The 13,566-nt window shown below is 45.8% G+C and overlaps 1 protein-coding gene and 2 long non-coding RNA genes across 4 annotated transcripts; 2 read left to right on the forward strand and 1 right to left on the reverse strand.

The window, feature by feature from the left end:
* Positions 1-711: 711 nt before the first annotated feature.
* On the forward strand, positions 712-1,651 carry LOC144105495 (uncharacterized). Its single transcript, XR_013308811.1, has 4 exons — positions 712-791; positions 926-1,075; positions 1,158-1,376; positions 1,563-1,651. It is a non-coding gene; the product is annotated as an uncharacterized LOC144105495 (long non-coding RNA).
* A 4,847-nt stretch (positions 1,652-6,498) lies between these two features.
* LOC144103837 (uncharacterized) lies at positions 6,499-8,234 on the forward strand. Its single transcript, XR_013308332.1, has 3 exons — positions 6,499-6,870; positions 7,641-7,838; positions 8,065-8,234. It is a non-coding gene; the product is annotated as an uncharacterized LOC144103837 (long non-coding RNA).
* Positions 8,235-12,375: 4,141 nt separating this feature from the next.
* On the reverse strand, positions 12,376-13,566 carry LOC144104164 (uncharacterized). Of its 2 annotated transcripts, none has more exons than XM_077637017.1 (3): positions 13,415-13,566; positions 12,510-12,641; positions 12,376-12,408 (listed from the first exon to the last, which is right to left on the reverse strand). In XM_077637017.1, exons 1-3 carry the CDS (start codon positions 13,492-13,494, stop codon positions 12,402-12,404), a joined length of 219 nt encoding a protein of 72 aa, XP_077493143.1. In that variant the 5' UTR covers positions 13,495-13,566; the 3' UTR covers positions 12,376-12,401. The 2 variants fall into 2 exon arrangements, with proteins under 2 accessions (XP_077493143.1, XP_077493142.1); XM_077637016.1 differs by having other exon boundaries at positions 12,510-12,843.

The raw sequence follows: 13,566 nt of genomic DNA on the forward strand, positions 1-13,566 counted from the left end.
CTTGTTTATTGAGGCGTAAAAGTTTCGATCATAACACGACTAAATTACAAGCTTAAGATGTGAACTCGCATCCCTCGCCGTTGCAAGTGGTCACGTTCACCTAAATGGATCGCGAGAGCAAACGCACAATTCGAGAACACCCCCATGAATACTGTTTCGCATGTTTGTTTTCTTTCATTACAGAGAATCCGCGCGACTTCTGCAGAAGGAGAAACACAACTACCGTTTGCCGGAAATGCCTTACCATATATCTAGGCAGCCTGCACAAATTTCGGAGAGCGCAGAAGTTTCGAGTGATCTGCGCCGCGCCATAATTCGGTGGCTTCACGCAGACCTGCTTTCTTACGGACCGTAAGTTGTACGATTTTGATTCTAAGCTAGACCAGTGGTTTTATGTGATTAGGTGGTCTCACTCTATGTCTGAAAGCAGGTAGCTGACAAACATGCTTCATTGCTTGCCTCTGTAGCAGGTGTCAGAAGTTTAACACATAATTTAGTGGGAGTGAATGATCGAAAAGACTTTAATTAGGCTCGCGATGAAAATTTTTGAGAAGTCACCTCTCTTTTCCGATCTGTTTTCCTGAAGTTAATAGGGATAGAGCCAGCTTGTGAGCCCTTATGGCAATGCGCCCAAAGATGCTACTTATTAGTTTTTATTTCGGTGTTGGTGCTCATGTGTAACAGTCATTCTTCTGTCTTGAAACAGGTACCCTGGAAATTTATACGCGTAAGCAGCCAGACGTCTTGTGATAAAGCACCCAGTGCTCTCTGATAAGACGGGCTCAAGTTTTGTAAGACTATTTTATTCTTTTCAAATTTATGCCAAGTACAAGTGCCGGCTTTTTTTCTTCTTAATCCCAGACGTACGTACGTTTTTCTTCAGCAGAAGGTTTGTTTTGCCCATGAAGTCGATTTTCATCAACAGGGGTCTTGGCAGATAGCTCTCAAATTCCGAACCAAGAATGAACGCCGAAAAATTACAGACGTTGAGGAAGTAAATGATGCAAGAAAAAAGGCAAGAAGAAGTGCTGGAGGATGCCCCATCGTGGCATCAAAGGCGGCAACTAAAAGAGGGGTAAGTTTAGAAAGCCAGCATTTGTGATACCATGTGTGCGACAATTAAGAATGCGACGATAGTAATGTTTTGTTTTCTTTAGGAAATCCCCGTTAACGATACAGACGACGAGCATTCTATCCAGGCCCTAAAAGAGTTCATGAAAAAAGAAACAAAAAAATGTGTGGAGGACCAAAACATTCCCCGCTTGCAAGACGCCATGAGGCGTACTTTTGCAGAAAGAAGAAGATGGATGGCACAAAGCAATGCTACAGTCCTGGAGGTGATAGCAGAGTACCCGGCACTAGCAACACTAGAAGCTGTATGTATCTTTCATCTGTTGCCTTCCATAGCATTTCGCTCACGTGTCCCTTGTTAGATGCCAATATCGCTGTGTAAAGCCCGTGTAAACGTGCAACAGTACGTGACCGCGCAAACATCGATTAGACAGTCTCCCTTTCAATGAGTGAATAGTTATGAAGGCAACTACCTTTCTTTTGTCATGCAGGTACACGAGGAGTTCACGAGAATCACAAAGCAAAACGGAGAAGAAAATCTCCTTTCTTTCATTAATAAGCACGGAGAGAGACTGCTGGAGAGAGCCCGAAAGCTGAAGAGTGCCGCGGCAATAATTAAGCCCATGACGAAGCCAGCTCACGAGCAATGAGCGAAGAAGAAAAGAAGTGTGAGGGCAATAGACTGTTTCTGTTAAACGTGAAATGTGCTCCACTATTCATACTGACATTTAAATTGTTATTTCCAGATTGCTTCGCAAGCGCTGTGCTGCAGCTGATGCCCTGTTTTGTGAAAGAAAATCCCAAACGGTTTTTCAGCCAGGTAAGGTTGTCATAGCATGAGTATAAACCATATCTACCCAATTACTTTTTTCGTCTTTTTTTTTCTTGTGTAGGAGGAGAACTGCAAGTTCCCATCTGTTGTCGCCGCTGGCGATCCGTTCCAGTTATTTCCGCAGGTGGCGGCAGTGGAAGGTCTTAAAGTGGATACCGTAGATTTCATTTCAGCTTTGGCTTGTGTTTTTGAACTCTACTGGGCGTTCAACATTCATTACGATGCACAGCTTCGGCAAACTTTTGCTGTGTTCGAGTTTGCGTTTTGTGTTGAAGCGTCGTTTGCGCCTGGAGTTCTAGCTACAAGGATGGTAACTTCAATGAAGTGGGTGTCAATAAATTCAAGTGAAAAGTGAATTGCTTTCTGTCTCCATTTGATGTGCCTTGCAAAGCCTACAAGCGTGCTTCCTTTTCTGCCATGCCTGGGCTGAGCAGAATGCACGTGCTGTGTACGCTACCCTTAATTATTGGCCCAGAGCCAAGCTGCACTTCTATTCTACAAACGGCTTGCTGAATTGTAGCATGGCGTTTGTCTGCTCTACGCGTGAATGGAGTGCAAGCACAGTTCCGTAGGGAGGCACTGACAAAGAAAATTGGAGCGCAGGGGCAGATGGCATTTTTTTTCTAATTTGCGCTAACATCTTCCACGAAAACTACTTCACTGCGTAAACAAGAGCCGCACATGTTTTGCGCGCGCGTGTGGCCGCTCCTTGCGGGTTGCAATGCACTAGAGCGCGATGGTGCATGCCCACCCTCATCTTTTATGGCGCTGACTAGGTTCGCTGACGTAACTGTGGGAACAGTGTCACTCCGCGGCGAAGTGTAGCCCCGACTAGCATTTCTCTTTGCCACATTTTTCTTCAGCGCTAAAGGACAATTTACCTTAAAAGCTACTTTTTTCCGCATAAGGGATGAATGCGTGCCCTTCCGCGAGCTTCACCGCACCTCATCGGTCGTTTAAAACAGGCGGAATAGCTTACATGCGGCCAAAAACTATTTTCACTAATTGCTGCAGTGACGCGTGGCCAAAGGCGCGTTCCTTTTTCCCCTTTCCTGCCCAGCCCTTGCTACAGAATTTTTTTTTGCGAGTGTGTGATGAGAAATTGGAGATGTAACAAGTTTTGAGAATTCATTTATTGATCATATTTATGTATGACAAGCAGCTTTTATATTTTTCCTCTGGGCGTATTATACCCAAAGGTCCGTTTCAAGTTTAGTGGAGAAATAACCAAAAGATTACATTGCCAGGGAGGAGGAGAAAGTTGCCGAGGACCCACCTTTCCTTCACACAAATCAGAAGTTTCCTCTTCCCCATATCCTGAAATGTTACCATTGTGCATGCGCCACTGAGCATTTCCCTGTTTCGTTCTGTTCCTTTCTAAAATATTAGCTTGGGCTCACCCTCGCCACAGGCCTGCTGTCGGGTGAAAAGGTTGTCGAGTGGAAATTGCATTTACGTTATTTAAGCACTCGTAACATCGTCTGATGCATTATGTAAACCACGAATGTCTGAGTGACAAATGTGAGCTGATGGTGCGAGTTTAATAACCATATTAAATCGGAGCCCGCTGACCTTGCTGTTACATGCAGTTGAGCGCCTATGACAATAGTGCATTCCTTGAAAGTGGACACACATTAAATTCGCAATAGAACGTGAGCGTTGGAGCTGATCGTCGCATGAAAGAAGCATTGAATATTTTTCGTCGTACTAGAAACAGCTTATAAACCAGAAAGCTCCAAGTATTTGCATTCCGTTTTAAGCACAGACTTCTAACCTTGATATTTTTACTTTATGTATTTACCACACAATAGAAATCGACCATTTTATACCATCTTTACTGCCCCTCTATGAAGATGGCATGCGCAACGAGACACTCCATACAAAATTAAGGTGCCTCGATGGGCCAGCGCCGCTTTCAGGAAGAGACAGCTCTCGGCGGGGGCATGTTGGGCCCCACCCTCCCGTTCGGCTGCATTCAGTGCTATGCGGCGGCACTCTGTTTCGAAGAGAAAATGGAGGCTGCCGCCTGGAATTCAAAAAAATTGGTATTCTAGCAAGACAGCGTGGTAACAGAGATTGTATAAACAGTAAATCAGAGTTAGTTACTCGAAATTATACTATGTTTCGAATCTAATGTGCCGATAAAGTTGGCGCCCTCTGTGCATTCCTCGAACACACGGGCTTGACGTCCCGTCTGTTCTCCGTCAGGTAGTTAGTTACACGCAGTGACCGAACGCTCCGCGAGTTCTACCTTGAGCGATTAATAACTGGATGCCCCACTCCAGTTGTAACCAACACAGTGCTGTGCGCGTGTGTGATTTAATTCCTCTAAAATGAACTAATCACGCGCACAACCTGGCCACATTTCTTATTGTGTAAATAGTGTGCACATATTACTTCTCCCCCTATCGTCTCTTCCTGTCCCCTCACCTCTTTCATTTCATTTCTCCGTTCTGCCTGCTATCCTTTATTTCCGCTGCCCCAGCTCAGGTGCTTCAGTATCAATGGCAGATGCCGGGGCTAGCAAAAATCTTTTCCTTCCTCTTTACTATTATTTTTAATAAAACCACTACTACCATAAAATTGGCGCCTTGTGAACAGTCGGTGCTCTACTGCGTGTTGGTTCTCTTCTGTCTCGTTCCTTTTGCGCTGTGTTCCTCCATAATAGCATTATTCCAACGTGCGCAGCATATTCCAGTGCAATCTCTTACTACATTTCGATTACTTTTCCAACAGTCAGGATTACTTATTTCGAGCTTCACTTGCATATTCGCCAAAGACTGCCATTAAACAGCTGCTCGTTCGTCATGAAATCAATGCGAGAAGGCGCCTTTCATGGCTAGTAATTTCAATAATTATGAGGATGCAAAGTTAAGTTTGCATTATTCCTCCGTCCTCAGCAGAAACTGTTCTGGAAAGCAAGCGTTTCGCATGCCGTACCTTGCATACTTTGGAGTTTACTGTTGATTCAGCCGTCTGTCTGGCTTCACCTGCGATTGCCTTTCTTTTTTTCGCCGCGTGCTGTCACGAGCAAATCCAAATAGCCAGTGCTCTTTAATAGTGTGCGCAGAACACCCGTGAACACAACAGTGTCTAGCTCATAGTGTGATCTCTTGACTGCTGCGTCACACACACACAACACGAGCTCACTTCAAGCAAAGGGACGTGGCCCGATGGGCGAAATCGCCTTTTTTTCATCTCGGTTTCACATGTTTCATGCATTCTCAGCCGCCTTTCTTCTCCCGATTGGAGACGCCTCGTTACGCGTCGCGGCCTTTCTTCTCCCGATTACAGTCGCCTCGGTACACATCGTACGTTCTGCCGCCACGCTGTCAGAAGTCGCATATTTTGTCCACCAGACCACAAGCGCTTGCGCAGACGACGTGGGCCAGGAAAGCGAAAGGCCAGTGTTAAAACCTGCCAGGCCACATCAAGATTTGCCGAGCGCCTTCTTCACAACCTGACCACAAAGACGTCTCCCATAAGGCAGCCGTATTATTTAGGCGCTCTTGCGGGTAAGCGAGTATGTAAAGTTCTCGTCGCAGCGTTTTGTTCAGTCTATCATGTCTTATCTTAATGTCACGAAGGCATTATAACCCTCCCCTCTCTCTACTTTTTTGCATCAGCTCACTGCGAATATCCTGGCGCCAAACCTATCTTCTGTGCGTCAGTAAGCAAAGAAGTCGTGGCTGCGTGACGCCAACAAAATGCGGATTTTTCTCCAGTAATGGTTTATTTGCGTTCCTTTTCGTATCGCTTAAAAAGAAACTACAACTGGAGAAAAAGGCTCTTTTCATTTCCGCCATGCAGCCACATCAGCAAAATTCGTCACACTTGTTTCTGGGACACAACGTCGTATAGATTACTCTTTTTTTCCCCTCAGCTTTCGATGCAGTGGGGATGAGAGCTTGTCAGTCGTGTTCACTAGCCAGCGTCTTCCTGCGCGCTTTACCTCAAACGTGGTTTTCCTACTAGCCCAGACCCATCTACAGCCCTGCCCGACGACTAATCGAGTGCGGCAGTAAGCCAGCGTCTTTTAGCAACTGAAGCAGACGGCTCCGCGGAAGCGAGTAAGGCGGCCTGTGTTGCGTCGGCTTCTCTTTGTTAGTGTAGCCTGGCGGGGACAACGGTATTCAAAATAAGTAGTTATTAGAAGCTGATTTGGGAAGTGTGTTTGTGAATCAGTCGATTTGAATGATTTTTCTTCGTGTTTTGGAATGAAAAAAAAATTGTTTAGTTAAATTTCCCTCAAATAAAGCGACTTACCCCCGAATGCAGAAATGTAACTTGGCTCGCGCTTCGACTCAACTTCGGCAAGTCGAGTCGAAGCACCAAGGCGGCTTCAGAACGGCCAAGTTGGGTTTCGTGTTTCATAGATGCTCAACCTGACTTGCTTCGTCAAGTTAAGCGCGTGCTTGAAAGCGAGGGCGCATTGCTCGTCTGGGGATGAGAGTATTGAACAATCTATTATAATAATGCCCATTTTGCTCCTATAAAACAACGCATCTCGTTCAGCAGTCATAAAAAGGCACTAGGTGTGAGTGACCTGCATAAAATTGCTAAAAATAAAAACTACATGACAGTGCTACCCGCTGCTTCCACTTGATTGACGTTTTTGGCTGGCAACGTGCTCCACATTGAGCCAATCCTAGTTGAGCCATAGCCAGTTTTTCCCATGCTTTTCCTGCTCCCAGCGGAGACCAGCGCCTCAGTTCACGTTCGAGGAAAAGGAATTGTTATTGTGTTTTGTTAACGCACGTCGGCATATATTAGAGTGCAAAAAAACCGATGTGTCGTCGCTGGCAAAAAAAAAAAAATACGCCGCTTGGAAGGAAATTGCCGGGCTGTTTAACAGCAATCACGGGGTGACCCGACGTGACCCCAATCAGCTCAAGAAATGCTGGGCCAACCTAAACAAAAGTCGAAGGAAGAGGACGCGAGGAAAGAGAGAGATCGCCACAAGACAGGTGAGCGCGGCTTGCAGGCTGTTTACAAATGTTTGTTCCTGCATGCTTTGTATGCCATGGATAAGGGCATGACTATTCTTCGGTGGGCGTAAGCAACGTGTACTGGAATGCATAGTTTTTTAGGAACAGTGTGATAACACGTAAATGGGCACGTAATAACGTTTCGGTGCAGTGTACTCTGCTTTATTTACAAACGCAGATGAATGCAGCCTGCGTTAATCGTGTAAATAATGCCCAAGCAGTATCCTGTACAGCCTCCGTAATTTTTAAAAACTACAGAGAATGTTTGCTACATTCAAGTCAGTACGAAGGCATGCGATTTCTGCTGCATAGAAGACTATGATGAGCGGGCAGTGCAGTGGGACGGAGGGCTCGCGCCTGGCCAGCAGCGAACTGACAACGGACGATTTTGCTCGGAGTTGGTACCATTCGCATACTATCGCGCCGCGAAGCCAAATTGGGTGCACCGTAGACCAGACGGTGTCTACACTGGCGACCTTCATGTTCATGAGGAAACTTGCCGCGCTATTGACAGTTGCTTGGTACTATTGAATATCCGGAAGGCTGTACATACAGCTACCTACCTTTACTCATTCCTGGCACTGCTGAGACGGGTGGCACAAAAACGTAGCGAAAACAACACACAGTTGCATGCATTGGTGTGCCTTTGGTTGCTTTTGTGTGGCACTTCATGAACAAAATATTTTAATGGCGCATTGTCTATAAATTAAGAGTAGCTTCACTGTGTGCGGTGTCTTTTTTCTTTTCAGGAGGAGGGTCAGCTCAATGCACTGTGAGCGCTCAAAGTGAGCAAGTCATTGCTGTTGCCAGCCACATAATGACCAGGGTAGGCAACCAGACTGACTCTGATGGAGGCATCGACCTGCCACCAGTGGCAAGTTTGCCTGTTATAAGATTGTTGCAGCCAATGGTGGATGGAGCAGGCAATGAAGAATTCCATTATGCAGGTAAAGAAAGCACTTTGCATGTTGTAGAAAAACAGCACTCCTCTCTTTATATTCCTTTGATGACAACGGCAGCGTGTACTGTCAATTGACGCTGTTTCAATGTTTTTTATTGCCTTGAACCTGCTATGAGGACTGTGCAGTTCATCTACAACAAATTATAAAAATCTCATTTAATACAACACTGTGGAAAGCTGCTCTACATGTGGTTGGCTGAATGTTTGTGCAGATAAAGGCTGCATTGGTTGACAGTGCGAAAGGATGACCTGCTCCAAGCTGCATGTTGTTGGACAGCACTCTGAAGGCATTTTGACTTGACGGCTTATATTCATGTGAGTGGTATGCTGTGTTCCTGTAGCGGAAGGCGAGGAGTTGGTTAACCGTCGGACACCGAGGGAACAAGCATTCAGTGCTGCAACCTGAACTGCATTCATTATGACATTCTCTCCTGGTGATGTTTTTGAGTCTTGTTTGCCATTCCTGCCTCACTTTAAACGAATACCAACTTTAATGCAGTTTCATTATGCATGCACTCCTTCACATAAATTTTCATATTTCTGTGTACTTGTACATGATGGTGCTCCAGGGATCATTCTTGTTGTGAATAATGGTGCAGCTTGCCTATGTGTAATGCTCAAAGCCTTTTCGAATTTGGCTGCTAGTTTCAAGGAAATTGTTAGTTTTGCAATGCAGAGGTTTCACTCGAAGCGCATGTTTTCTGTAGCCCTCAGGCTCAGGCTGCAGTATTTGTCACCTTTCTTGTATGCCTCACCTTGGCATTTGTGTCGCATATATGCGTCGAAGCAAGCAGGCAGGCATTACAAGGAAACCTTTGCAAAAAAAAAATGAAAGTGGATTAGCTCAGCTACTCCAGGATATACAAAGTGAAAGCTGTCGGCGTTCATTGGCATTGACAAAGTTCTAGACGCTGATGATTTTGAAGAAAGGAAGGGCGTATAACTGGCTCCCTGGGCCAGAGGACATGCATGAGTACAAACTAGCAAATATACTAAAATTGAAAAGAAACCCATTGAATGAGCAAAAAAGCTGCAGGTGCAGAGTTAGAGGATAACCACATGTGTAAAACTCGGGGCCTGCGTGACTATCACTACTGTATCAGCAGAAAAAAATAAAGTGAGGTCATCAGGCATAATTCAGAGCGAAAGGTGAGGAATATGGCAGAACAAAACAGAATGACTAAACTGGGGCCCCCAGAAACAACGGCAGCTATTTGGCGCCGAGAAGGGCAAGTGGTGCCTTATATAAGAACATTATAAAGCTTTCGTTATAATGTCTCTTCACCAATTGACCCAACAATCTGTGCTGTTGAGGCAGACAGCTAATGTGTTGTAAGCGCTTAGATTTGTCCAACTAATTTTTACCTTTTCTTTATTACAGAAGACGACTGGGAACCACCGCTCGTGGATGAGCCGCAGTCACCAGCGGCTGCTGTTGGTAAGAGTGGGGCAACTCCAGAAGCAATTGAGCAGGAGAGCAATCTCTTTTTTCCTGCTGTGCAACCTGCTGATGCTTCCAGCACAGCTGCAGCAGGCTGCAGCAGTGCTACAGTTGCTTCTGGAGCTGCCGCTGGTCCCACTACTGCTGAAGCAGTGGCCACCGGTGACGCTGGCAGGGCTCCAAGAGGGCGGATGGCCCTTTTAGAAACGTCTCTGGCAGATGAGAACGACTATAGAGTGGCCTTACTGCGCGAAGAGCATGGACTGCGTCTGCAGCTGATGCGAGAGGACCACAACAGTATTCTGCAAGAGCGGCAGGAGAAAAAACTCCTTGATATCCAGAAAAAAAAATTGGAATTGGAAATCTTAGAAATTGAAAAACAAATCAAACTTGAACAGCTTCGTAGGCTGCGAGAGGCACCAGAATAAACGGTGCCTATGACTGAATGAAACTGGAATGCTGTGTGAATGCTTGCACAAATATTATGTGGCAAATCCACATAACTACACTTCATTTGCACATGTACCGTATTAAGCACATGACTCGGTGGGAACAGACATACAGCCCTGTCACCACCTTGCATGCAAGTCTGACAAGCTATCGCATAGCAGGAGGCAGGTAGGATGGTTGTGTGGTACTTATGCTGCTATGGCTATATGGATCTTTGGATGCAAACAGCAATTTATTCATAGAAATACGCATTGCTGTATGCTACAAATATGGCTGCTCTAGGAAGGAAAAACCTCCCCTGGCATTGCTTGCAAAACCAACCAGTAGAGAAAATTGCAGGCCACATTGTTAAAGTTTCTATGTATAAAAAGTCAACAATATTGGCTCACGCAAGTCAACACCACATAAATGCTCAAAGGCCAACACCGCTCTCTACTCCTTCCATTATCTTTGCTGTCTCATCTAACCTAAACCCTCGCAGCTAGTGCCTCCTACTCAAGAACCGAAACCCTTAAAGAATGCAATTCCTCCTATGCTGTCTACAAAGTGGGCCCATAGCTTGAGTCAATACAATGCCACAGCCTCCCGCTTTGCTGAAGTAATCTATTGCTTCAAAAATATGGCCACCACATTCCTGTGACAAGCCGCACTAGGCATGACAAAAAAAAAGACTATAAAGAAGCATGCATCAAAAAAACACTTGCTGATGGCACCCACGTTCTGCTATTTCGAACCCCGCCAAACCATGTAACAATTTCAAAACATGCCAGTTCTCGAGTGGAATCAGCCCAGTTCCAAGAAGGCCGGCTCAAATGCAAAGCCAGATTTAAGCTGTGACAGCCAACCAGTAACTGCATGTACAAATCAAAAGAACCGCTAGTCCAAGTGTTTGCATGTAAAAGATTTCACTACAACACTTGCGAGCTAGAAGTAGCTACCTAGTCATATCACAAACCATTCATTGAACCCACAAAACAAAAAGTTGCAAACACTACTGGGGTCATAAATTATCTTTCAGTGGTCCACCATGACTGCGGCAGCAAGGCGTTCCCAAACATCAGTAGTGCCCGCACACAATGATCTCGACTAACTGCTGGTGTTGGCTCATGACGACTCACTTTATGATCTAGGGTTTGTATTCAGCCATGCAAAGCAAGGAACCTAACAAACACCAGGTGCATTTGGCTCGAGGACAATGAATATTGAGTGCAACTGCTCGCAGACAGATTGTGTAGCCTTAGCAACAGTTACAGGAGTTCTATGTACGACCACGACCTTTACACTTGGAAATTAAAAATGCTCACAGGTCACACACTGTAGGTTGGTATGTTTCACCATGACACAACAATGCCTGGAATCCTCTCCGCACATATGCTGCTTCTTTCGCTTCTTTCTCTGTGCCAGTTACTGCCCGTTATGCAACTTTGTTGTAAGAGATTGAGCTGGACGAGGCATGTGGATCATGTCAGGAAGCCCATTTCAGACCTAAAGAATCGACCTTTTGCACCATACTATGACAACAACCAACTCCCACTTTGAACAGAGACGGGAGAGAGCGACAATGCACAACAAACCACTCGAGCATCGTTCCTTGAAAAGAAGGCTCCAGTGTGACAGCTGAAGGTTCGACCGTTCTACACCATCTTGAAAGCAAACCAAATGAAAAGAATACACTCATGTTTTTTTTTACCTCAATACAGCAAAAAAAAAGTGAGAAATTTAATAACTGATTCATAACACACCTCTGTTGGCAAGCCAGAAAACAAAACTTCGCAGTGATCTGGAATTTCATCATTGTAGGCAATTGGGAACGTCTCGTTTTGTTGTAAAAGGGATATTTGAAATTAATGATTGTGCAATGGGTTTTCCGGGCAGAAAGTACAAAGTGCAGAACAGCGTTCACAGACAGTCAACGGTTCCAGCAGCACCAACCCGAAGCATGCGCTTGCCGAGAGCAGTCCCGCTGCCACATGGGCACTTCTTTGTCATTACAATTGTGACATAAAAACAAATTTATACTCAACACATGGAAGACATGCAAGAGCCCAAGCTTGAAGTGCAAGCCGGGTGAAAGTAGGAAAGACGAAGTAGCAGAACTACTTGCTGTGAGGAACCTGAATTCCATGCCGCTACCAAAGCAGCCACACAAATGTTTGCTCTGTGGAAAGGTGCACAAGCCCTGCGACTGCTCCACCTAAGGCCTAACTGTTGTACTTTACCAAATCTGGTAATTTTTCACATGCGTGTAAGCAAAGCCGCCAAGGCAGCAGCTCTTAAACAAATGAACTGAGCGCCATTAAGACCCTCAGCAGCAGGGTCAACAAGAGCTTTTCTGGTATTCGCCTCCTGCAAGATCAATACAGCGTTCTTGAAAAATAGCATTTGAAATAGAACACTATAGCAAGAAATGCAGAACCTAGAAGTGGAAGAGTAGCAGTTTGTTAATGCAACAAGCTCGCAACTTAAAAGCTTCCGAAGCTGAGAAAAAATTCTAGTGTAAAGGGGTGTATTCGCAGTGAAGGTCTGCGGTCGTAGATCAGAGAGCGTCATGATGAGCACACTCTCAGGAGTCACTCAGGATCCCCAGCTGCACTTCGTCGACCTCTTCGTCCCGCCGCTTGAACTGCTGCTAGTCGTTCCCATTGCTCTAACATTTCTTTAGTTCCTGCACAAAAGTTGGGATACGGGTAGCATGAGCAAGTGCGCATTATAAACATGCTTTATTCAAAATGCATGGGACAGTGTTGAGGACTGTGCATTTCTTACCTATGTGAAGCTCTTCTGGATGAGCACCCGTCGTGCCTGCATTCCCGACAAGCTGTCGCTGACAGCATCAACAGGTGGCAGGTGCTCTGGCCGCCTCGCTGCTGTCGTGCTGGTGCGAGCCGGTGGAGCGTCCTGGAAGGGAGCGCTTTCAATAGGAGGCTGTGGCTCCTTCATCAAACATGCAAAGTTCTGCAGGGCTGCATACGCTGTGATGATCACTGCAGCTTGTTTCGGCTTGTGCTGGAGCCCCATATCCAGACAAGGGAAGAGGCGCTTCCAGACGCCGAATGTCCTTTCGACCACATTCCGTGTCTTTATGTGGGCTTTTTGGTACCTGCACGTATAAAGGAATACTGCGTTGATTTAATGCCACAGCTTGAAAGTGTGGTCAAGCTTTGTCAACTTTGTCATGCACTGTCATTGGAAACATTAACTAACCTTCCTTGCGGTGAATTTGCACAGTGATTGCGTGTTAATATAGCGCCTAGAATGTAGTGCTACTCTTCAAGGAGCATGGAGAACGAAGCTACACTCTTCATGGAGTACAAAGCTACATTATAAAGCAGTACTAAAACAAAATGCTGGGCCTCGATCGCATATTCCGAAGAGACACATTTCGCTATGTGGGACGCCGTAGTGAAAGGCTCCGGAAATTTCTACCACCTGGCGTTCTTCAGCGTGCAACGACGTCGCACAGTACACAGGCCTCCAGCATTTCGCCTCCATCGAAATGTGAACGCCGCGGCCGGGATCGAACCCGCGTCTTTCGGGCAAGTAATCTTGTGACTGTACGTTCGTAGCACCGCGGGGAAATAAATAAAATGACAGCACGTACACGACGCGAACGAATACGAATGAGCTGAACAGTGGGAACTGTTCAGAGAATTTCAATTTTCATTGCTCACCTGCACATTGATGGAGAAATAGCCTTTGCGGTTTCGGTAGACTTCCGCATCTGCGCCACTCGGGCTGTTGATGCGGACATGCGTGCAATCTATGCAGCCGGTCACAGCAGGGAATTCACCGATCTCATAAAAGTCCCGCATCAGCTTTTCAA

Source organism: Amblyomma americanum, chromosome 9 (genome assembly GCF_052857255.1).
Source record: "Amblyomma americanum isolate KBUSLIRL-KWMA chromosome 9, ASM5285725v1, whole genome shotgun sequence".
NCBI lineage: Eukaryota > Metazoa > Arthropoda > Arachnida > Ixodida > Ixodidae > Amblyomma > Amblyomma americanum.